The 26,223-nt window shown below is 37.9% G+C and overlaps 1 protein-coding gene across 1 annotated transcript in view; it reads left to right on the top strand.

Annotated features, from left to right (window-relative positions):
- OCA2 (OCA2 melanosomal transmembrane protein) overlaps positions 1 to 26,223 on the top strand; it is a 184,945-nt gene that overhangs the window by 138,254 nt on the left and 20,468 nt on the right. The window contains exon 22 of the mRNA XM_059822678.1: positions 784 to 877. Coding sequence (XP_059678661.1) covers positions 784 to 877 — 94 coding nt within the window. The remainder of the gene's footprint in view (positions 1 to 783; positions 878 to 26,223) is intronic.

Genomic DNA, 26,223 nt, shown 5'->3' with positions numbered 1-26,223 from the left:
TTTTAGAGAAAACACAGGAATAAATTAGTTACTGGAAAGGGCTTAGGAGAAGAGAAGCATGTAGCTCTTCCAAGAGGATAGATGTGCCTCATAAACATGGCATATTATTTTCCTTTGGTGTGTTCCTCTCCTAAGGGGACTTGTATAATGTAATTTGATGAAGTTCATTGAATAAAGTTATGTTCCTTTATGTATTAAAGAAGCATTGTGGTTTGGTAAGCAAACTATGTCTATGGTGATCTTTTTGCCTTAGCAGAGAGATGTGAAACAGATCCATTCTCCTCCATTGTCCCACTTATTTTCTTTAAAATTTCTGTTAAAAAAAAAATAAAATCTTTGCAATTAGTTACCCTCTCTATAAAAAAGACACTAATTTGGCAATGTCAAGTTTGTGTAAGGAAAAAAGGCATTCATTTTTCTTAGTATACTCAAACTATTTCATCCTTTGTTTTCAGCTCATCTGATGGCACCTTCCTGTATGTAAAACCAAAAATCAGCAGGTTTATCTGAATGCAAGTCTCTGGTGTCATTTTGACAACTGTTCCTTTCCTATTTTTCTGGCTTATGTAGAGTCAGAGAATAATACCAGACTTATCTTTCAATGTGTGAAGCTATTTATAGGATGTGGAGATACTGTCTGTATGTTTCTTTTCAAGTCTATACAACAGAAATTGATTCTTTTTTTTCTAACTAGTACATCTTAGGACTTTAGCACAGAATAAACAGAGGAAGGGTAAGAAACAGAGCACAACTATAAACTGGTATTTGTTTTCTGAACTGCAGGTAACGGAACATTGATTGGAGCATCCGCGAACGTTGTTTGTGCAGGAATTGCTGAACAGCATGGTTATGGCTTCTCTTTCATGGAGTTTTTCAGGTACAGTTTTTTTAACTTCTCACCTTAAATCTGTAATTTTTTTTTCTCTAGGCAAACAATGGATCGTCCAAGGAGAAAATCTGGAGAAAAGGTCTATAAAATAGACCTGTGTTCCTAATTTGTTTTTGGCAACCGAAATGCGAGTGGAGGGCAGATCACTTTATTTTTGTGTACTGTGGATAGAATGCATAAAGGTGATGGGAGCACAGTGGAAACCCACGAGAAACAAAACCTCAGAAATGCCTTCTTTGATCACCCTCAATCTTATCTTCAGCTCTGTAGCAATACTAAATTGTTACTTGGTTGTTAAATACAGTTTAAACGTAGTTTCTCATCTGCACGTTTTCATGGATCTTTCATCACCAGGAGAAAGTGGAATGTCCCAGTTTAGACTGAGTAGAACTTTACTCCGTGATCCCATGAGTAAACATATTTATCTAAAAGCAATTACTTCTTCTGACCAGCTGCTTAGCAGCTATGAGTGAAAGTGCGATGAGCAGCTAGTAACAGCTCAAGCTGTTGTTTAATAGTTGTTTAATCAATAATTGTTGTTTAATAATGAAAGTTCCTCTGCAGGTCATTCATCAGCAGGTTTTTATGGGTCAAGGTGTAGTTAATGCATACAACAGTTTAATATTTTTGCAAACACCTCCAGTTTTTGAGACTGGTTGAAAGGTGTAACTGGAAACTGGCAAATAGAGGACTAGACATGAAGTTAAAGTTTAAAGTGCAGTTCATTTAACTAAAACATAATTCCTTGCTTATTTTTCTGCATATTTAGGGCAAAGGACGCTGTTAAGTTCACACCAAGTTATTTTTCTCTTTTTTCTTTACATTGTTTATCTTAGTTTCTCAGCTCTATCAGCTTTCCTTTATATTGTTTACCTCAAAGCCTTCAAACCTAAGTAATTAATATGATTAATCATACTGGAGTGTCTGGAGCAGAGCCAATGATAACCCTACAAACAAAGATGATATGTTTTAGAAAGACAGAATGCCTATCAAATCAAAGTCTTGGTTGTCAGGACCTTTGAGACTGCAGTTCAATCTTACATAGTATATAGTGATAGCTAACAGACTTTTTGGAAGTCAAACCCTTGTACAAAAAAGATGGTGATACAGCAATAATGGTCATATGGATTGTTCTGTTCGTGTTTCACAGATGTTCAGCTTGTCATTTGGGGATTTAACTTGTATTTAGCATTAACAATGTGTCTTCTATGTAGATTATGTAATGAAATGTTCTTAAAGCTTCCATGACACTGACTGAGTATCTAAGCAGAAACAAGGATGTAAAGCCTGACTAGTCTCTTCAGCAGTGTTCACTGGAATGTATTCTTTGAGAAGATTGAAGACAATACACAGATGTTCTGAAATTACCTTCTATACATATGCTTTTAGTGGAAACGATTACTGGGGATGTCTGTAGCCATTGTGAGCAAAATGTGAGAACTGAATCCAGAGTGGTCACAGGATGATAGCAATAGATATTAATTAGCAGAAAGAACATAAAAGCCCACTTTTGCTGGCCTCTTAATCACCAAGCAGGCAGATCATGAGCTCCTCTATAATTTGTCTTAGGAAAATATTTGTTTCTGTTGAATGTGCCCCAATTCAATATTTTCTGAGGCTTCTCCTGGCATTAAGAGGTATTATATGTATCCCTTGAGGATTTTGATCTTGCTTACTTTTATTTATGAAGGTTGTCTCAAAGCATGAAGTGATTTTTCTGCATTTCTTCCCTGTTTGCTCAGGATCACTTGTTAGGTTTCACATCCCTATTCAGGGTCCTCTGTGGTGCTTCTACCAGTATAGACACAGATTGTTACTCTCTCATCTTGCAAACCCTTGTGAGTCACCGGGTAAAAATCATAGATACCATGTCTGTGGAGATGATGGCCCTCTTCTGCCTGACTTTTGCTAAGGTGTCTTCAGTGCAACCTGGGCTGGTATTGTTTTGTCCTCCTCAAGTGTCTCTGTGCAGGAAACCCATGACATGACTGCCCTGGGTGGTGTCTGGGGTCATAGAGCACAGTATGCTACTTCCCATACCCTTCCTGCCTACCTGCATCCTAAGCCAAAATTAGGCAATTAAGTTTAAGGACAGCTTTGCTAGAAGCAGCTTTTTTGCAAACCATGTTTTGACACTGTGGTCTGAGGAGGCACTCTGGGCAGGGTTGCTAAGCATGTCTGGTGAGTACACCTTGACAGAACAGGGGTGGAGAGGCTGTAGGTGCCTAGTGGCAAGAGGCATCATGATGACTCTCTGTTTAGGGAGAGAAAAGAAGAGGCAAGAACCAGGCTCTGTGTCCTATAAGAGGGCTGACGGGCTCATGACCTTTGTGCAGCGGCACTTGGTGCAGTTCGAGGTTCCTCTTCACTTTTTTAAGAGGGGAGCAGTGGCAGCCCAGCTGGTGCATTGCACAATAATAGCATCCTCTGCTGCCCAGCCAGGGCCAGAGGTGGCCAGGTGTGATAACTGGCCTTGAATGCTGTGGTCTGACCATCTTGATATGCTTCTATCTGGAGTGCCTTCAGCGGAAGAAATCCCGTGCCAGCAGGGTGCATGCCCGAATGACCATGAATGCTATAGTCTGTCAGAAATCTAGCATACTAGGGAAGGTCCCCCTTCAGAGCCACATCTAATTGCTTTCTTCCCTGGATTAAGAGTCCTACCTCCCCAAAGACCTGGGGGCACTCAATCTACTTCCATACTGCTGAACGTGGCTGGATGTAAAGGGGAAGACAGCCAGCCCTGGTGTCCCATCCTCACCGTCCAAGCAACTGAGGCCCATGTGCTGGAAGTGCTGTGCCTGTAAGGAGGTCCCAGTAGGATGGCATTTAGGTGGGAAAAATTATACTGAGAAAGGCATAGATCCTCCCTCCCTGTGTTGAAGCACCTTAAAGCAGCCTGGTGTCCAGAGTACTCTGCTGGTTGAGGAGATACCAGGTCCCAACTATACATGCCTGGCTGCAAGTGTGCTGGTTGGTGTCACCAAGTATCTTACCCAGAACGCATTCAGGTCTTGTTCCCTTCTCCCACATTTCCTGTCAACACATGTAGAAACCAGTTCTGTCAGATGGTTCTCATAAGGGGAAGAGCAAGATTGCCTGTGAGAAAAGATCCCTTGGTTGCGATGAACTCAAGTTGCTGTTTCTGGCCCTTAAAGTAATAAACTTACTTTACCACCATGAAAATATTTTTACCTTTGAATCTGTTACACATGGTAGTAGGGCAACAAAAAGGGACTCCCACTGGTATATCAGCAGCAAAATGAAGACTAGGGCACATGTGAGCCTGCCACTGAATGGGGACATGACCTGCTGACAAAGGACGTGGAGAAGGCAGAGGTTCTCAGCACTGTAATCAGCAGCACAAAGTCCAGCTGGAGGCCAGTGTCTAGTGGTGCTCCCCAGGGTGCTTGTGATCCTCAGTGGTGCCTTCCAAGCTCAGCAATTCTGTGATTCAGCTTTTAACCAACCCCAGAAATCTGAAGGCAAATAATGAATAACTGCCACTGGATGATTCCAAGGAAGCAATGTTAAGACGAAAAGAAAATTGAAAGTCCTAGGAAGATCAAGTTCAGAAGTAGCAATTTGCTTAAAGATGCTTTTGCATTTTTGGACTCAGTCCAGCCAAATTACACTCCTTTTCCACCTTGGAAACTGCCTCATCAAACTATATCTATGTGTTTTTAATTCTTCATCCTGAAAAAATCTTATAGGTACCCTAATTTTTCATTATCTTTCTAGTAATTTGAAAGGCAGGTCTGAACACGATATTCCAGGCACAGTCCTCTTATTTTTTCCCCATTGAGTATATTCCCCATGTGAGTATATGTTTCCCCCTGCTCCAAGTTCTTATACTTTTCCTACATTTTGTTTCTAATTAACTTATGATCAATGGGCAGAGATAAAAAGGAATTGGTGTGTTGTGTGATCTAGTAAGTGAATTAGAGGATGGGCACAAAGATAAATATTTAAGTGGTAAAAATAGAAGTAATTGTGAGTCAGTGGGGGTTGGAAAAGGAGATAGAGAGCAGTGGGACATTTGCGGTACATGGTCAAGGGTAAACATCAGAGCAAACAAATGAGCATTATGCCTCTGGAGAGAAGAACAATTTTTTTGGTAGTCTTGACCCTGTAGAAAATACCAGATAATATGAAGGTAATTGCTCAATGACAGCATATACGAGTAAGCAGAAGGCAGGGAAAGATAATATGCATATTATGATTTTTAGTCTAGTTATCAGAGAAACATTAAATCAAAAATAAGAGCATATCATAAAGGAAAACCCCAAATGTAGGACAGTACTATATCTCTTGGTAAATGGTTAGATAAGGACAGTATAGCCTTGTTGCCTGAATGATTTCGGGAGGTTAACATAGTGATTTTATGTCAATTAAGTCTGTAGAATAGTCAAGAGAGCTTTGTTTTTCTTGAGGAATAAGATAAAAGAAATAGTATTGCAGATGTCTCTTCTAATCTAGATGCTTCCTTTCATGTTAGTTTTTTAGATTTTACTAATACATCTCTGAATTTGTTTGTTGCAGTGTAGCATTTCACTAGGTCAGCCCACCCTATGGAACATTAAAATGAGCCACAGAAATCCTTTTGTTACCAATGAAAAATTTGTTTCCAACTTCATAGCATAAGAAGTGCTCACTGCTGTAGGGGCTTTAATTATCTGTTTCCGCGTGCTAATAAAATTGCCAGCTTGATTTTAATTTTCTCTTTAAGAGAGGCATTTATAACCTTATAAAGCTTACATAGTATTTCAAACATAAAATAAATCATGTTCCTTCACCCTATTGTAATTTAATACCAATCACCCCTGTGCATCTGTGATGTATGATGTGATAAAAAAAGGAATCACAGATAAATGCTGAACCTATTTGATGCAAAAAGAAAGTGGGTATTATGGGAAATACTCTAATTTTATTTCAAGCAAATCTTGTCTGACTGGGAATATATCATCGTGCGGGATATATAGGCAAGAGAAGAATGGATTGGCTAACTCTATGTAATGGGATAAGAATATGGGAGAGATGATTTGATACACGAGGAAATCAGTCTGCCCAGAGGAACAGGGTATGAACCTAAGGGTCTAATTTAGATTACAGTGGTAAGATTAGTGGGGCATGATCCTGAAAGCATTGTGTGTATTTTCAGGTTTTGCATTTTTCTGTCATTGCTCTCCTTTTACATGTCATCTGAAAAGCTGAATTAATATTCTCTGTCTTTGCTGGGAGTAACAGTAATTTGGAAGTGTAAAAAAATATTGGTTTATGATAAAAGCTTAGGAAAGAATTTTTTTTCATCATAGGATTTGTCTTTGGAGATATTCACAGAAAAAATATTTACAGTAGGATATCCCATTCACCTCTGCTTGAGAGCACTCACCGTAAAGACTGTGAAACAGTGCTTCCTGTGAAAACTGTCATTCATGCATGTCAGAGGACAAATGTGATGCTCTTTGCTACCCCCTGTGTATCCTATTTACACAATTTAATGAAAATATCTGTTTTAAAAAAACAGTGGGCTCTGTAAAGCCATATAAAAGTCTCTACTTGATTATGTGTTAGACATCTGAGGTCCTGTTCATTTAGTGTCATTTTTCCCTATTTTCTTGCTATTAACACTGCTCTATGCCAAACACGGTTGCTGTTTTAAGGCTGATTCTGATCAGAATAAAACCAGTCCTACTGGTTTGGGTGTGAATTTTGGTGATGGAGACTTCAGTTGAGCAATGTGGTATCCAAGCACCTGAACACAATTCACCTGTGGGCTTTCTGATCAACCATGCAGCTCTAGAAGATAGAAAATTGAGATGTTCAAAGTATCTAGCGAAGATTCAATGGACTGTTGAGTAAAGGTTTAATGATTATGATACACAAATTAACTCAATCTCATTTCTCACTACTCTTCTGATCAGTAAGGAAGAGTAATTGGTCATGGGTTAAATGTTGATATTTGACACGGTAACAGATTTCTTCTGTTCAAATAAGTGCAAATGCAACACTTGAGCAAAGCCCTCTCAACAAACACATGTTAATGTACAATTCCAATTTGGGCAAGTTTTAAATTTTCACAACTTTTGCTACAATAAATTTCTATCTTCAAAAATCTGGATCTTTTAGGTTTATGACATCAGCTTGTTTTCATCTTTATCTTGATTTCTTTACATGTGTAGGGAAAATATTAGAAGTTTGGGGTTTTTTTAAGTAACTCATTTTAATCATAAATTTCAAATCCAATTACATATGAAACTGTCTATTTATTATCAGACTTAGGGAACCGAGTTTAACAAATGTAATTTAGATTATAACACCCTATTCTCTATTATGCTAGGAAGCACAAAGCTATAGACAATCTTAATATTCAGCTGATCACTCAATGAAGTAGAAAGGTAGTTCAGCGTGTAGTCATCTTTCAATACTAGGTTCTAGGCTGTGTTTATTAAGAGTTTTCTTTCAGCTATCCAAGAACAATGATGGCAAGATTTTATATTGTCAGTGTTGATCTAATGACTGCTCTCAAACAAACATTACATTGACATCTGTGGCAGTTGAATAAAGTGAAATGTTGCTTATTTTAAACAATTGCATAGCTTGTGTCAAACCCCATGAAAGTAAGTATTCCTGCAATAGTGTGGTGAAAACTATTTTAATAATAATTCCTGATTTATGGGTGGGGGTTTTTTTTGAATGTTTCTTTTGATTTTAGATAAGGTCAAGAAACACTGTAAGTGAAAATGTAAACAAATGCAGTTTTAGCTTGTTTACTTTTAGGAAAAAGGGAGGAAAATAGTATTTTGAGCCCTTAAATATGAGGATATTTCCTTTTCCAACTTGAAATAGGATTTGTCTATATCATGTGAAGTTTTTCACGGAGCTTAAAATGCTCCTATGTCTTATAAGTAGAGCCAATATCTTTGAATTGTTTGGCCTGTGGACATACAAATATTGCTTTTTTCTTATTGCCATGAAGTCTTTCGGATTAGCAAATTAGTTTCCAGTAAAGGTAGATGGGATTTAAATACTTATCATCTTACTCAGCTTAAAATAAGGTTATGTGATTCAGGTATTAAAGTTTTATTATGGTTTTATCTTTTAAAGACTATGAATTGTGTGTGTTTCATCCTCTAAGTTTTTGAAAAAGGACATTTAAAATGCAATTGCAATCGTCCAGTGCTTCACTGGGCTCCATAGGAAGCACCAATCCCCCAGACACATACACATCACTTTAATATTATGGGGTAAGCTCATAGAAGTAGTATCTAATCTGAGGATCATAGAAAAATCACAGAAAAATTCAGCTTGGAAGAGACCTTAGAAGGTCTCTTATTCAGCCTTGGGCTTAAAGCAGGGTCAGCTATGGGCTGCACAGAAACAGCACAACCTCTTAGGGGAACCTGCTCCACTGCCTGGCTGTCTCTATGGGGAAAATGTTTCTGCTCTCGTTTCAGTCTGTGCCAGTTTTCTCTCACTGTCCTGCCGCACACCACCGTAAGGAGCAGAGCTCCAGCTTCTTGGTCACCCCTTGTAGGTGCTGGGCGTGCTGCCAGTGCCCCTGAAGCTGTGTCTTCTCCAGGCTGCCCCAGCCCAGCTCCCCCAGCCTCTCCTCAAGGGGCAAATGCTGCAACCCTACTGCCTTGGGGACCCTCTGTGACATCCCTCCAGTTTGTCCATGTCTTTCCTGTGTTGGAGGACCCAAAACTGAACACAGTGTCTAGAAGCACTATGTAGAAGGGAACAATCCCTTCCCTAGATCTAAGGTCCATTCCCCTGTTCATACAGCCAATGAGGCTGTTGGCTGCCTTTGCTGCTGGGGTTCCCGCAGGCTCATGTGCAGATCACTACTCCAGGGCCTTTCTGGCAGAGCTGCTCCCCAGTCATTCTGCCACTGGATGGTGTTGTCGCAGGGGCTTTTCTGTCCCCCTGGACAGGACTTGGCATTTGCCCTTGTTGAATTTTATAAGGTTCTGGTCTTCCCATTCCTCCAGTTTGTCCAAGTCCTGCAGGATGGTGGCTCTGCCTTCCACCTTTCAACCAATGTAAGATTATAATCTAGTATTTCCAGTGCAACTTTGCACAACTGTTGTGGTATGCAATGATATCTGATATCAGTATTCAAAATGGTGCCAGTAGAAGAAGCTGTTTGCAAATATCTGTTTGTGTTGAAATGGGAATTTTGATTCAGCCTCACATGTAATTCTTTTTATATGATCTTCTATTTGATCTTCCGAATAATTTAAAAAAAAAAAAAAACAACCACCCTAAATATGCCCCAAATAAATAGTTTTCAAATAATAGATCTGGCTACAAAGTATTGACATCAGTTAATTAGGTGAGGTTTTCAAGCAAGGAAACAAATAATAGTAAAATGTGATATATGCAACAAATTTATATAGCTTAAGGTATGAATTATAAAACTGTGCAATGTTCAATTTGTATAATAATTCTAATTAAAAACATTATTAATTGAAGAATGTCTCATAAAATCCTAAGTTTCAAGACTTTCATGCTGAAGATTATCAGAATGGCTTAAAAGTGATTATAAATTGTATACTCCGTGCATATATGTATACATGAAACACACAAAGAAATTGAATTAAATTTTTATTGACATAAATTTTGAGTGTGAGTCAGTAATGGCCAAGCATGAATGCTAGTACCTCAAGTGAGTAAAATCATTGTAACCCCATATCGTCAAGACACTTGACTGTGGAATGAATACGATATACAAAAATTCGTTTTTTAGAGGGGGAAAAAAAAAAGGCAAGCTGAATAATAAACCCAAACCATATCAAGATAAGAGCCAGATCAACTTTTTTCATGCTCAAAAACATTATTGTTTTAAATTCTGAAGTGTTGTACACCTTCTAGGAGGTCTGATATATAATCTCTGGATTGCCTCATAGGACTTCAGGATATCTTTCCCTTTCACCAGTGTAAAGCTACTGTTTCTAGCTTCATATGACTACAGCACATTAGCCATGAAATCCAGACTATCTCCTGATATAAATGGTTATGAAAAAATAAAGAGAAAAGTCCAAGCCACTCCTTGCATTCCAAAGTCTACTATTTTGCATGCATATCGACTCTCCAAAACCCGTGTATTGAACTTTGATGTGCGGGTTTCAGTAAGGTGTAAATTGGGGAGAAGTCTGCACCAAATGGGACAGTAACAGTCTGTGGAGAAGGTTGCGTTTTTTGCGAATCAGTGGTTCTTTGGAAGTCAGAATCCTTGAGGTCTTCAGAAAGTCATAAATTTGAAAGGTTAAATTCAGGATGATTATGGGACAAGGTCTAAAGAATATTGGTGTGTCATGCAAATGAGTAATGAATGTAATTGTAAAAGCTCTTCCCTAAATTTTGCATAGATGCAAACTCCTCACATTTGTGGTGTGTTTGCCAGTATACCTTTTTTCCTCTTGTGCAATATTATGTGTATACATAGTATGCATAAAGTTATTCATCCAGTTCTTGGAGATATTTTTAATTTACTGACATTTCCTTACTTACTTTAGTGATATGTAAATAAACACATATAAAAATAGAGCATAGAGAGAAAGACTGTTTTGGATCACAGTAAAACCAGCTGAGAATTTAATTTTCATTGTTAGCTGAAATGCAGGATACTGATCGTGGTTTATTCTGAAAAACATAGTAGTTGCATCCAGTATGGTTGGAAGAATTAGGTTTGTTACTAGAGAATTTATGATCACGCTAGTGCTTCTACTAGATGTACAGGTTATAGGAGTGATCATGTTTATAGAGTATTCTGTTAGAAATTGCATGCAATGGATGTCGTAAATCACAAACAGTATAAAGTAATTTAACACTTTAAAAACAATCAATGAACAATGAGGAGAGTTGTAAATGTAATATATCTCTATATTTTTGTAACATTGACCATAACCCATTCTTGGACACCTTTTCTAAATACAGGCTACCAACTGAATCAATACCTAGTAACTTCCCAGCAGAACTTGGAATGAAAATAATTTTAAGAGTAATGATTTCTAGATATTTTTGGCAGTGTCAGAAAGCAGATATCCTGCTGGGTTTGTACAGTTCTACTCCTATACAAACTATTTTATGCAAAGGTTTTGAAGATATCTCAGATTGTGTCTTCCTTCATGGAAGAAAAGACATAAAATTCTCCCCCAATGCATCTGTACTAATTATGTCATTAGGCTGATACAACTTGTTGGGATAGGAGTCATCTTTCAAGACTTTATATTAATCTATAGTATTCTACAGTGTTAACCTACATTAAACAAATTTGCCTAAGCACAGCTGGAGAGCATTACATTCCAAGTTTTGTATTTAAAATACATGGGATGGATTTTTCTCTGTGTACATACTTACAGCTCTATTGAGTACAGAGGGACACTGGAACTCCTACATAGATAAAGTCTGGGAAGATGAACCCCTTTCTTGTCTATTCCAACCAACATTTTCTAATTTTACTTCATGTTCAGTAGAGATGGTAAGGGGAAGCTAGAGAGTAGGAAGGGAAAAGCTAGATTAAAGAAACTGAGATCTATGCTGAGGCATTCTGGAAACACGAAGGGACAGCTTTCATACAGTCCAGCATGAAAATACTAGTCCTTTTTTCCTGAGAGTGGAAAAGGCAAGGACTTAGCAGCTATGTTTTTTCACTTCTAGTAACAGACACTTTTCTAAAGTATTTTAAAGAGATGAAGAAATTTGTAATAATAGAACAATATATTCAGCTGCTTAGCCAACCTCTGGCCAATATCACCAACTTTTAAACATGTATAGGCTTTCTTTAACTTCCAACACAGTTAATGACTACTTTCATCTTGTTATCTCTTCTGCACTACTCTGTGGTACTCCTGTTATCAGAACCCGTCACCAGGATCCATGCAAATAGAAAAAGATGTGTTCCTATTGTGAACTTTGGCTTGTGTCTGCTTATAGCAAACAAAAATGTTAAACTGAGTTCATAGAAAACTTCATACTTGCCTGGTTCATATTTTAAAATGATAGGCCAGCTGCAAAACTAGGAAGAAGAACAAAATTGTAATTTTTTGAGTTCTAGAGAAAAACTTGACTTTACTTGAAGTGACTTAAAGGTGCATGGTGCAGATGTGAGGTAGCATGGTCCATCACCCCTGAGTCCTTCTCTCTGAATCTTCCAGTTTGAGAAATGGGTTGGAATGTGCTGCATTTCTAATCTGTCATTCCTATTTGCATTTTCTTCCTATAGAAACTGGTGGGGAGGAATGGGGTAGGGGGAGAAGAGGTGAAGAGAGAGAAGGAAGGATTAGAGAGGCCGTTGTGCACCCAGGTCTCATTTCAGGTTGGAGCTGGCACATGGCTAGAACATAGCCTGTTTAGAGACTCACACTGCTCATGTTCTTGGGGCAAGTTTTGTTGTACTGCTATTAACACCTAGCTTCTTATTCTTCACCTGTATGTGTCTCGGCCATCTTCTCTACTGCCTCTGTGTTGAATTGTTAAATTTAATGAGTTTTGACATACAGATGAATATTGAAACACATGAACTAAATCAGATGTGCGTCAGGATGGAATGATTCCTGTAGCTAACCCACAGTTAGCTTGCCCTATGTGTTTGTATGTTAACTTATACACAAGAAATGACATTTATTGTCTTTCTATTAGAGCAGTCCTGAATCAAAAATCTTCTAAAATGGGGATTTAAACAGTATGTGTGAAGGAGAAGTTCATTCTTGCCTTGGCTTGGCATTTGTGAAAGATTTAAAATCTTGTCTTTCTTTAGACTTTAGTCTAATGCTGTTGTTTCCATAGCTGACTTTTTGCATATGACAAGGCAAATTAATTCCTCTTTCAAGTTACAGAGATATGATGGTTGTTACATAGGTGAATATTGCAGTAAGAAAGATATTATTTATTTCTGGACTTTTTTGTTTAGACTACTCAAATATCTTTGCATTTCTTTTTCTAATAATCTGTAGAGGAAACTGAAGAGAAGAAGTCTTACTACATTTAGATGGGTGAGATAGAAAGGTTTTGGGAAGTGCTTTGTGAAACTTTCACACCATAATTTTTTTTTTAAATGAACAGAATCATATTTTTATGAAAAGATTCTTCAAGGATCTCCAAAGCCCAGGATTTTAGTAGCAGATTATGACTTGTGTTGAAAAGTGGATGTGAAAACCAGAATGTCTGCTCCAAAGAACAGTGTAGTGCTTTTTCAATGTCTCTTTAAATAGTAGTCATGTAAAAACTTAAAAAACTTAAAAAATTAATTACTAGAAAACTCTGCAGGGAACAATTTTTCACTGGTAGGTAATGAAGTTTAAATAAAAACTCTTTCTTTGCTGACATATCTGGCCATGAAGATTCATATTTTACCACTACTAATATGGGCTGAAATCAGCTGAGAATATTCACCTTTCTAGCAAGCTTTTAAAAGGCTAGTAAATGACCTAATTTTTCATTTCACTAGTTTGATTTCCACTATATCCTCTAAAACTAGTTTGAGTGGTACTGTATCTACATGTACAGAATTTCATGGTGAGATATAAAATATAATTAAAATAGGTGTTATCCAGTTTTAGGGGCATCTGGAGTGAAAATAGGAAGGCTCTGCAGTTGATTAAACTTCTACAGAGTCAAGGCAGGAGTTAATTTGGAGACTTTCTGCTTTTGCATTGAGGTAAATATGCTTTTGTTAAATGCTAAAAGAAGGTCATATGTACTATTATGCTGTTAGGCTTGTCACGATTGTGATTTAAGAATTTAAAAAAAAATGGAGCCTATTAAATCAGAGAGATTTTCTGTAGTTAAAAGAGGTCAGTGCATTATTTTCCTAGATAATTCATCAATGTCAGTAGTGCTAATGAGAATGTGGGCCATGTGTCAAGAGTTAGTGTGTCCGTGTCTCTGCTGCTGTTGTGATCTAGAACTTGTGTTTTATTGCAGATCATGAAATGAAAGGTTTGCTAGTGTCTTACAAGCTGTGAATAGGTCCGTGTGAGAAGAGAGGGGAGAGCATCTACAGTCTCTTTTGAGTGACTCCACTCACTGATGATCATGCCCACCTTGTATTGCCAGCTTGTTTTGCTAGCTAAGATTAGAGGCATATTTCTGGCAAGAAGAGAAGTAGGACTGAAATAGTCTTTTGCTGCCTTCCCCCACCATGTCTTGCTAACAACTGGGTTGAATTTCCTCTTGTTACCATTTCAGCTCTGGTAGTGCATGGTAAAGGAAAGGGTCTGCTTTTGATAGATGTGGTGCCCAACTGACCTGTGTGCTGTGTAGCGGTAAAAGAGCTGTATGGTATACAAGGGGAAAAAATCTAATAATGCAAAATCTTAATCTTCGTTAATTTGGTTTAGAAAATATTTATAAAAAGGAGATGTTTGCCACAAGCATGGGAAGCCTTTGGTGTATTTTAAACTACAGTGGTAAAATACAAGTAATGGAACAGAAAGCTTACAAAAAGAGCAAGTCCATGATGTTACAAGAATAGTTTTCTGAAATGTGCAGATTACTTCTGAAATCACATCAGCTATTGTGCCCCCTCCCCCTCTTTCTGTGTCCATCAGGGTTCAACTTGTCCAGACTGGTTTTATTTTTTACTCCTATTCTCTCTTTAGGCAGGAGATAATCTTGTTACTCCCTTAATTAGGGTACAAATTGTTTTCCTTCCATGGTATTTGTTATTCTAGGAGTCATCCATTTCCTGTGCTTGATGCAACAGTAAACAAGTGCTTCAGTGAGGTACAAAGCCTTTTCCTCTCCCTCTGACTTTCTGGGAGAGAACCCATCTTTGTCAGGGCCTTATAGTCAATACTATCCTGTACATTGAAACATATGTTCACAGATAACTGAACAATTTGACTGTTTGTGGCTTGTTACTTGCTCTGGAGTGACACCTGGTCCAAAAGTAGTTAATCATATTGAGGTTAGCTTTGGAGTTGGCACAGCTGAACCCAAGGCTCTTTCTCTTATGCAAAGCGTAAGAGCCGTCTTTTCTGTCATTCAGGTAGTCAGATCAGATCCTGCCTTTGGGCAGCTGCTTGTTATGGCCATTCAGGCCAGTGCAAATAGCCCACCCATAAAGAAAAAATGAGCTAATTATAATCCTGCTAAATATTCCAAGTTCTCTGTGTATAGACTTGTGTATGGAACAAGACTTGCTGGAAGCTTTTTTGTCTTTTTACACTGGTTTCACAGCCATGTGTATTTCAAGACTTTTGTATGTTCATCCCTTTTCCAATTGCTCTGTCAGAAACAGAGTGGCTACTGCACATGCTTCTCTTGATCTTACCATTTTTGTTTTATTCCTGCAGTGTCTTCTGGGGAGGTTCTAAATTGCTGCCTTTTGCCTAAATTCTTGCCTTTTGAAAAGCAAATGCAGAAGCTGTACTGAAACACTGTTATTTAGTTTGTTAAATAACTGTGAATATTTGCCTTACCCAGGTGCTGGCCAGACTGTTTGTAAAGATTAATTTGATTGCTGCACAGATGCTGTCCCCACTATTCATGGGAACCTTGTTTACTGATTTGTTTCATTGTGACTGTGACTTCATGTGTCTTGACAGGGATTCACTTTGGAATAGACTGAATTACATTTTTACTTCTCCCAGTGTAATGAGGAGCTTTTTAAGTCTGAAAAGTGTGCTCTTCTCAGCAAGAGCAGGAGGTCTGTCTGTAGTGAGTGATAAATGAAATGTTAAAAGAAAGAAGGTGAGCAGTATAGCTATGAATAATCAAAACCAGGGAGAGGGAGAACAAAATTAAGACCATTCCAAAACAGCAAAAGCCAAACCCCAGCAAAATTAAAAAAGAAAATCTGTTCTATTTCTTAAATATAACATATTGATGTAGACTGTTTATAGTAAAGGGTATTTGCAGTGACTGGGAGAACAGTCAAATATAGGTTTATTGCTTATGGAGTCCTCTGCTTTTGCTGCTTCAGTGAGAACTCATTGTAATCAGTGATTTCTTTTATTTAAATTCAGAAGACTTTGGATTGTTGTTGATAATGATATTTCCATGCACTATTTCCATTGACTATTGCAACCAGCAGTCGGTCATTAGTATATTCATATAATATAATATTTTCTATATTACAGTTAAATAAACTGTATGAGAATAAAGGCAGCTTAGATTATGCCTCATTTTTAGACCTATCACTATATGGATTATTTGGCCTAGTGGCTAATATGATGAGAAACATGGCAGTATTCCTGTATAGTACATAGTCTGCCACATTTTATTATTAAATGTAGTATTTTAATAAGAAAAAATTTGCTCTTATCTGTCATGGACATGGGAGAAAAGTAGGGTCTTTGGGATCTCTGGGCTTTAATTTTGAAGTTAAAGCCTGCCACCTAAAATTGTTCTTGTTTGACAAGAAAGTTTTTCTTATTGAAGGTTTTACAGGAATATCTTTTTGACAGATTAATTGTGTAAGTTTTTGTGTTGCTCTCATAACTCCTCTTTAATGGGAGAACTTTAATTGATGTCAGACTCAAAAGTTCAGCGACAGACTATGTGCCTTCTCTTAGTTCAGAGGTTAAAAATAATTTACATTTTTGTATGCACAGAATAAACTGCCATAAAAAGATTAATTTCTATGACTATTCAGATAGGAAGAGGTAGAACCAAATTCAAAATAAGTGGTCAGCTTTTCCATAAGTTTTGAAACAGCAAATATGACTCTATTAATAAATACAATCAACAACCATTACTGAAGTAATTAAGAAAAGCATGATAAGCCAGGGCTTGTTGTAATTACTGTTGCAGATGGACTAGAATTACAGGTTTGGAAATGTTTAAGTTTTCTAATTATGTAGAAATTTAAAAAATACTTTTCAGAAAAGCAGCTAATTTCTGAACTATAGTAGTATAGAAAAAATATTAAATTTCTTTTTTAATGCAGATGACTATTAAAAAAAATCTACCATTTGCTAAAACACACTGCTCTCTCATGTATAACATGGTTTTCTGATGTTAAGAACATCTGGGTGGAGGAGCCCCAGAGCAGGGTGAAAGGGGGTTCTGGGCCATGAGCTGTGGAGGAGCTCCAGGGAGGCTGCGCAGGGACAGTGTGGTCTGTGGGTGTTCTCGGGGCCATGGCAGCTTTGCAGTGCAAATGAAAAACAGAAGATTTACCAACATGAGCAGTCTCTGCAGGGTGTTCTGGCTGGTGTATACTGAGTAGTAAGACACAGCACAAAAACCTGCATACCTAAACTCATGAGTATGAATTATGTGATATTATCTTAAAAGAAGTTCAGCCTGCTTAGTGACTTTTGGGTAAACCTTCACCTCACAGAAGTTACAGATTTTCCCTATGGTTGAGTTACTCCAGAATTTTTTGCATTTTCCTTGTCAACAACAAGAAAACTGTTAGAAGGAGGATACTTGACTTGAAATGTGACTCATCACACCTGAGTTCATCCATCTAATTCAGCCCATTCATTTATATTCCTTCTGCAGTCAGTGGAGAGGAAAAGGGAAGACTTGTCCTGACGTCTTAAAGGGATATCCTGAGATAGGAAGAATTACCTTCTGGAAGTTTCCTTCTTTCAGCTGACTAAAAATAACCCTATACTGTTGTGTCTTAAAGCTAAATAATACACATCGTACCTTAGGTAAACTATATATATAGTTACTTTTTATCAGCTCTTAGATTAAGGCTGCACTACAGCACATGTACTAAAGAAATACTGATATATAACATTACTTTTAGTACTTCCTGATTCATGAGAGCTAAAGGGTAAAACTATTAATTTATCTTGACAATTTTTAGTAGAATTTGTGCATGAATGTGGGTATGTCTATGAAAGGCATAGTAACTGAGAGTAATTCTACGTTAATATAGTGTCTTTAATTAAAAGTTAATGTTTCAGATTTTTAATTAACACTTCAATTGAAAAACAAGTAGGTCAAACCCCCATCAATTCTGAAGTAATTTAGTCTTCAAACCCTTCCAATGCAATCTTCAAATTTTATTGACCAATGCAAGCACTAAATTTTCTGGGCTATTTTTATTCCAAAAAAGTGTAGAACAAAAAAGTGAATGAATGCACTATTTTAATACCATTTTTATACTGGCTAATCTTCATGTAACAGAAGGATCTTGATTCTCGGTATAATTGTTCACCTGAACATGGGGTTTAGCTTCAGTTAAAATACCTGATGTGATATGAGCTAATCGTCTAAGCTCCCACTGGAGCTCCCAGTGGGGATGCAAGACTTTATTCACTTGCCTAAACGCACATATTTATCTAGTCCTGTATCCATGATATCTTCATGGGTCTGACAGACATTACATAAAATACATGGACCCTTGCCATCCTCAAGTGGCAGATGGCAGCTAGGTAGGAAAGTCTTCACCTCTCCAACAACACTGCATGCCTTCACTTAAACAACTGATTTGAGCATCTCACAATAGACTCAATGGAATCTAGCATGTGATTTGTCTCATCCTGCAGTAGGCACATCTATTCTAAGCACTGCTTACTGTGTTGACTAGATTTTCCACTGTTACAGTGGGAACTTAGACAAAAAACTCTTCACATATAGTTCACATCTGCAAGTGCTTGAATCTGGAGCTGAATCCCAGCATGTTTCTCATCATGCACACACTGAGATTGTGCAAAAATTCTTCAAATGAAAATGCAAAACTGAAAATAAGCAATAGCCAAGATAGAAACATATTAATGTAGAAACTGTGTGCACTGAAAAAATATATACACACAAAAACTCAATTTAAGGTACTGCAACACATTCATCTATGTTTATTTTGCTCTCTACTTGCTACTCTTTCTTCTTGTCCCTTACTGTCCCTCTATTCATATCTCTTCCCTTGTTATTTTCTGCCCAGTAGCAGGTAGTATTTTCATCTCCCATGGAGATATGTGAGAATAAAGAGAATGGCAGAGATAAAGACCTAGTGCTTCCCAAGCTCCTGAGTGGCTATTAGGCCAATGGTCAGGACTTTTCAGCAGGATCTGGCTAAAGTGGGTTCAAATCTATATTTCATCTGGCTAAATAAATGAAAGGGACTTTAAATGGTAACCTCGTTCTTTAGCCAACTACCTGCTGTTTCGGGGCTGATGATGGTCTGGTTATGACCTTTGCATGTAAGACGCTGGCTCGCTGGGCCGGGTTTGCTGGAGAGCAGAGGACAGGAGGGGAGGCGCTGTCCTTGGTGCTGCAGAGTGAGGCCGGGACAGGACCGCGGCTTCAGCAGGACTGGGAGGCTCTCCTTCCCTTGTATTACTTTCTCTCCATGTACACTTTCCCCCCAAATACTGGAATGACCATAAAATGGCAGTTCATAGGGGAATGCAACCATATGCTGACCAAGGTCTGATTCCTTGGGAATAAGGGGATTTGAAAGGGATTCTCCTACTGTGCCTTATTGGTGCAGTCTTGGTGAAGATTGTGCATGGATGCTTAGGTAGCCAGTCACAGTTGTTGCATTTCACTTTACACAAAAAATATATGTGCAGCAAGCAGGCATCATTTGTCCAGTGTATTTAGGAGGTAAAAATGGAAGGATGCTGACTTGTTTTTGCATTCCCGAATGTAAAGTATATTTAGTTAACAACCTACAATTCTTTACCAGTCAGCCATTTAGTCTGCTGGAAATAACCCTTTTGCTATCTTAGTGTCACCTTAAAATTCTCATCCCAGGGAAAATTTTGAATAAATTTTCATGCTTCTGTTGTCATGTAACGTATTTTTATTTAAGTTCTGCATTTATCAGATTTAGACCAGAATATATTAAAATAAAAAATTATGATGCATACCTACTGCAAATTTCAAACTTAATGAGAATAACTTCTGTAAGAATCATGCATTGTTGATAGACATAATCTGTATAATATTCAAGTCTGATCATGCATAAAATGGGAACCTTAACATTTTATTGGCTAGTGGGAATTTTTGCAGCACAAAAATGCAAGATTAGATGTTTATGTTTATAGCTCATGGAGACACCTGTGGTCCCAGAAGAATTCTTCTCCATGAGACTCATAATAATCTTACATTTTTTACCCTGACTTTCCTTTTTAATGGTTCTGTCCCAGGCTTCCTACATCCCTTGTTAAATTCCTTTGCTTAGATGAGGAACATCTAATCAGTTAAAGCCCAGCTATGAACCTAATATTTGCAGATTTCACCAATAAATATGACTATTCATGTACAACTTCTTATTTCATTGAAAGCAGCTGAAATTTGTCTGTTATCAGAAATAAATTCCTGTTGAAAATGATACAGTATTTTGAAATGAAAGTATTCTCATTGCTATATATGTGCTGATACTTGTCATAAATCACAGAATTCATAGAAGCATGATGTTTGTTAGAAGGGAACATATTCTGTCTTTATACACATACAGATATGTATTCCAATGGCAAAACTGTTAGGGATTTAATTGATATTTAACATAAGAATTATTAAAAACTTCCTGGTGCAAGAACAGTAAAACAAATACTGTCTGGTTATTTCCCAGTATCTTAATGACATAAACTGTGATCTTTCCTCACTTTTACCATTGCCAAGGCTTGTTACAGATAGTTCAGGATCACAAGAGCCATTCTAGGTTGTGACTGCAATGAAGATTGCTTTTATTAAACCCAGGATAACTAGAAATATTTCCATAAGATTTTCAAAATTGATGAAAACAATGACTGAAACACAAATTAGGAGAATTTGAAATTAACAGCAAGTCCACTCAACACAAGCTCTGCTGAAAGCCAAAGGTAAATCTGAAATTAACCTTCTCCTCTGTTCTTATAAGTTTAGTCATATAGATTGCATGACATCATTTGTCTTCATAACTCAAATTCATATTGATGCACAAAAATAATCAAAGTTCCAGATCGTATGATTGCCCACTAATATGCCTAAATTTAAGCATGGGAATAGTCCATTAAAATCAAAAAGATACAAGTGGTTTAAGTACTTTGCTAGACTGGGGCCAAAAATATGAATTAGGAAATAAATGAGATTTAAAAAATGTTATTTTCTACATGATGTGATATCCACATCAGTGAAATATTTTGTTTGGTAGGTTTTGCATAAAAATTGTCTAATGATTCCTTCAGTAATATTTTAGCTTTGCAGCCTCCTCAGATAGCCTCCCAAAATGCTACACAAGAACAAGGAAATTGTTAGTCAATAAAAGGAGAATTTTTTTCCTTCATGCAGTAGTTTCCTTCTATATTATTGTTGCACTTGCTAGTGCTGACTCATAACAAAGTAAATCTTGAATTTGCAGTTTAGCATGCAAAATTTTTTATATTTACCTGTTCAGCCAGTTTTGTTTTTTAAAAACTTCCTTAAAATTTGCTTCAGCTGGGAAGCTTTCCACATTGTAATTTCCACAAAATATGTTTTGCCAGCTAGGTGCTTTGCCATTTTGAGTTATAAAAATGGTAATCTGAAATGAAAACATCTACTCTTTCTAGAATCTCTAACAATAAACTCTGTTTACCTGACCAGCTTTGAAGGAGAATGTATCCTTAGAGACTCTAATGGAGACATTAATGTATCAACTTTGTTTTGTTATTTCAATTTGGCACCTCATTTCTTAAAACATTTTATCTAATTAAAAGCAAAATCTGGTGGACATGTTTATAGTTCATTAACTAGAAATAAAACAGGACTATTTTGCTAGTAAGCAATTAATACATATTTATAAATATTTCTAGTAGTATGGATCAGGATATATCCAAAAAAGTACTTCATTTTTATTTTCCATGAACATTTGATGCAGGAAATGTAATGCCAAAGTGGTTAAGATTTGAACTAGCTTTCCATTTAACAGCTGATTTTTATAACTGTGCTAAAATACTTACTTGAATTGGCCTAGAATCTGCTACTTTATATGAAGCTACAATTAATTTAGCAGCCCAGGGAAAATTTGCTAGAAAATCTTTGGTCTTCGTGCAATTCAAGTGCCACATATCTATATCACAGAAGATCAGGAAGTATGCAGTTCACAGTAAACACAAGAAAATCTCTGATATGTAGAGTTATAAAATGAAGACATCCTTGCTTTAAAAGGAGCCCAAATATCCAAGTTTATAAGGGTTAAAAGGGTTGTTTACTACTCTAGAGATGAGTGATGAATGGGATTGCTTTGCAAGTAAGTCTTAGATAACAGTGGGAGCACTTGGATGTGGTGAGAGTGTGAGAAAATACACTGGTCTGTCTTATCTTTTAATTTCGTTGCCATAAAAGGTGGCTTTTTACAAAGAGATAGCCTGTGCTTTATGCATCTTTATGCAAACTCATGGTGGAAGGAGGGCATGATTTAACTATAGAAAAATAGGGAAAGTTGACATAAATACCTCGAGTTTAACTTTGTCGGTCTACTTAAACAATTAAAAAAAAAAAATCTCTTTCTCCTCAGGAGTTTTTTTGCTATCCCTAAAAAGCTCCTTATGTTACCAAATACAGGTATCAGAGCAGGATGAGATAGACACCTCTGCAGTTTCTATTTGCTGTATTGGCTGGGTCTCAACTGACTGCAGTGAGAACTTAGCCACATCCAATATAGATGTCTACGTAGTAGGCACCTGAGTTTAGGTGGATGAATCTGGAGCTGAATCCCACAGTCCAGGACATGTCATGTGACTTCAGTGTAATGCAGATGTTCCTGACCTTGATCAGCTGTAGCAGTGTAGTCACAATTACATAGCTAATGAAGCGGAATGCTCTGAGCTCCATGATGCTGAGACTAGACTGCTGCTGGTACCTTTGCTTGCAGGCATAATCCTAGCTCAGCCCTGTCCATACTGTCACCATTGCACTATGAACTTTGGTGTAACTGCAGTGACATACACCCTAAGAAGGCTATCTTGCTGTAAAAAAAAAATAATCCTGCCTTTAATGGCAGCCATGGCAGCATGTGGAAAAACAGCAAGCCTGTGTTTTCTTGCCAAAGGAATTATTTGATTCATTTTAGATTAGGGCATTTGTGTCAACTGGTGGATATGCAGGGATGAGCACCCTGGAGCCAAACACCAGAAAACCCAAACTGGCAGTGTGTCCACACCCCGGAAGCACCTTCAGAGACAACAGGACAAATCCTCAGACTGGCAGAATACCTGGTTTTTCAGGAGCCCTCAGTGTGGGAGATGGCTGAGTTTAGTATTTTAAGGCAACAGCTGTTGCCACTGTCCAGTAAGGCTCAGGCTTTAAGTATGCTGATGAATGACAGGGACAAGGGTCCATGAGCTGGACTGGCTGAAGCACAGAGGAGATGGAACATGTGCTCTGGATGAGGCAGCTCCATTTCATTCATTGTGCTGAGGTCCATGTCACACACCATTACTCTTAACATTGTTTCTGAGATAGATGGGAATATCAGAGGCTGAACTGGTTTTCTTTTGCTGTTGTTCTTGCAAAGGCTGATCCTATCTCGTTTTTAAAAACAAAACAATGAGGACTGTGACTGCTGCAAAATATACGTTGGTGGTCTAATATGTCTCAGTTGAAGCTAATACGCATTCTTCTGAGAGTTTGGAGGAGGACAGAACTAGGCCAGACCATGCACTTTTGTTAAACTCAGCTGTTGCTCATGCCTTTTTAAAGGTTAGGCATTTATGGAGCGAATATGAGTCCTGCTGATGATAGCATTGAACAAGAAAAAAATATTTTTCTTGCAGTTTAATGATATTTCCAGAATCTCTTGTACATTTGTTTTATCTATTCCTGTGAAAGGACACTTTTTTTCCTAATGCAGATATTTAGACTCTGTGCTGTCACTGTAGGCACTGTTGTATTACATACAGAGCTTATGAGATGGTTCAGCAATGTGGCATAAAACAGGAGGCGATACAAGAAATCTAATGCAAGAAATCGTCTTCTGCCAGATGGAGCGGTACCTTGCTGATAGGTGATTACAAGGCTGCTTGTAAAACAGCAAATGGCTCTTGGGACATTTGTCTAGCTTTGGGACCAAAATGACCTGGTTAATATAGCAATATCTGTATCTGTTGGTTGCTGATAACACCTTTCTTTATTTCAGTGCTTCTTTAATTTAAACGTAATTCACAAAAACATACATTACCAAATAAGATGCAGGTATATAAATTCATGTAACAGAAGTTCACTTCCCCAAACTGTAGGAGTTATCTATCAGTTCCAGAGGCTAGCATAATCACACACAGAATCATTAAGGTTGGAAAAGACCTGTAAGAACATCAAGTCCAACCATCAACCCAACACCACCATGCACACTAAACCATGTCCCACAATGCCGCATCCCCATGTCCCTTGAACACCTCCAGTGAGGGTGACTCCACCACTTCCCTGGGCAGCCTGTTCCAGTGTTTCACTACTCTCTCAGTAAAGAAATTTTTCCTAATATCCAGTCTAAACCTCCCCTGGTGCAACTTGAGGCCATTTTGTCTTGTCCTGTCACTCGTCACTTGGGAGAAGAGACCAGCACCCACCTCTCTGCAACCCCCTTTCAGGTAATTGTAGAGAGCGATGAGGTCTCCCCTCAGCCTCCTCTTCTCCAGACTGAACAACCCCAGCTCCCTCAGCCGCTCCTCATAAGACTTGTGCTCCAGACCCCTCACCAGCTTCGTCGCCCTTCTCTGGACACGCTCCAGCACCTCAGTGTCCTTCTTGTAGTGAGGGGCCCAAAGCTTTTGATACCAACTCAGTTTGTGGAGACCACTGTGTTTCTTCTGGTAAGCACTTCTTTTGACTTCCTTTAGAAACATATTGTGCTTCTGATTTATGCTGTGCTAGTAAAGGTGGGATTATTGTGCAGGTAGTTTCATGAGGATGGCATTAATGCGCATGGTCTCAACCCAGAGCTGCCTACTTCACCCGGGTTTGTTGTGCTGATTTGTGCAGTTGCTGTTACCAAAGAGCCAAGTTCTTGCCAAGCCCTAGCACAATAAAAAGGCAAGGCACTGTAAAAGCGCTGATCAAAAACATGGTACCTGTCCAGCCAACTTGTAATCTGAGTATAAGACTGTTCAACAGTAATGAATACAAAGAGTAGGCTAATTCAGTATACTAAAGTGAGGTGTTTAACCTACCCTGTACATCCTGTGTGGTCAATATAAACAGAAGATTATCATAGATATCATATTGTATCTGCATGGATGTTATCTTAACACTAAAATATCAGTAACTGTATCAAATTTGAAGGTTGGAACAGAAAACACATCTCCTTAGAATTGTAATTTATTTAGCCCAGTTACATAGTAGAAGATAATATGCTACGAATGATTATGGAGATGTGGCAGCAGAACTTTGTGAATGGCAAACAGAAGAACAGATCTCTTTCTCCACCAAAGGTGAGGAAGGAGCTGCTACAGATAAGTAGTGGCATTGATCAGATGTGGGGGATCCCATGCTTGAGGAATTTTCTTTCTGCTCTTCATTTTTTATCATTTGTATTGGAGCTGTAGCTCTTTTTATAACTTCTTCTTAACTCCTTTGCATTTTAACTATACATATGGTGTTTTACATACACTGGACACATCTTCTTTGCTCTCTTTATTATGCCCTAAAACCAGTTCTGCCTGGCCCTGAAGGTGGCTTTCCTTCAGTCATAAATAATTGACCTTTTGTGATTTGTGTTTATATGTGTGGGACCTCCGTTGGCATCCTGTGTCTCCTGTGGGAGACATTGCTACATGTTTTGGGGACATAGCAAGCACAAGGTCTGTAGAAAGAAGTAACCTCTTTTATCAGACTTACTATGTATAATGGGAAAAAATGTGCAAGTTGATCTGCAGTAGGATAGGCATCTCAGTGCTCATGTATGCATAAAAGTGCCTATCTCTTTCTGATAACTGCACAGACTGCTGCCTAGTTCAGAGTGCCTCAGTTTTGGACACGCCGTGTTAGGTGATGTTAGTCCAACTGAGAGAGAAACACAAAGAAATGTAATACTGAGACTGCAATGAAGACGACTGTGTACTGCCAGTCGTGCCATGGCAAAATGGAATGGAGGGATACTCACAAGATGACTTTACAGGCAGTTGTAGGGGATCCCTACCAGTGCTGGAAAGCATCATGGGAGTAAGGTACTAACATGAAATATGAACAATGGTGATGAAGGCTGACACCAGGATGCAGCTGGAAACATTGCACTGTGAATAAACAGATAATTAATGAGGTGCTAGTCTACGAAAGTTGACAAAGCTTCTGCTTTCGTCAAAAGAGAACTAGTGGAGGGATGCAAAGAGAGTCCTGCAATGACTGAACTTTGGAGCTGGAGAATAATCCTTGGTATTTCCTGAGGGCAAAGAAAAGGACGTTGAGAAACTGAGATGAGATAGCCCTAGGTTAACATTTTAGTTATGTGAATAAGCAGGAAAGAACAATTA

Source organism: Gavia stellata, chromosome 1 (assembly GCF_030936135.1).
Source record: "Gavia stellata isolate bGavSte3 chromosome 1, bGavSte3.hap2, whole genome shotgun sequence".
Classification (NCBI taxonomy): Eukaryota; Metazoa; Chordata; class Aves; order Gaviiformes; family Gaviidae; genus Gavia; species Gavia stellata.
This window is presented reverse-complemented; position numbering and strand designations above follow the sequence as displayed.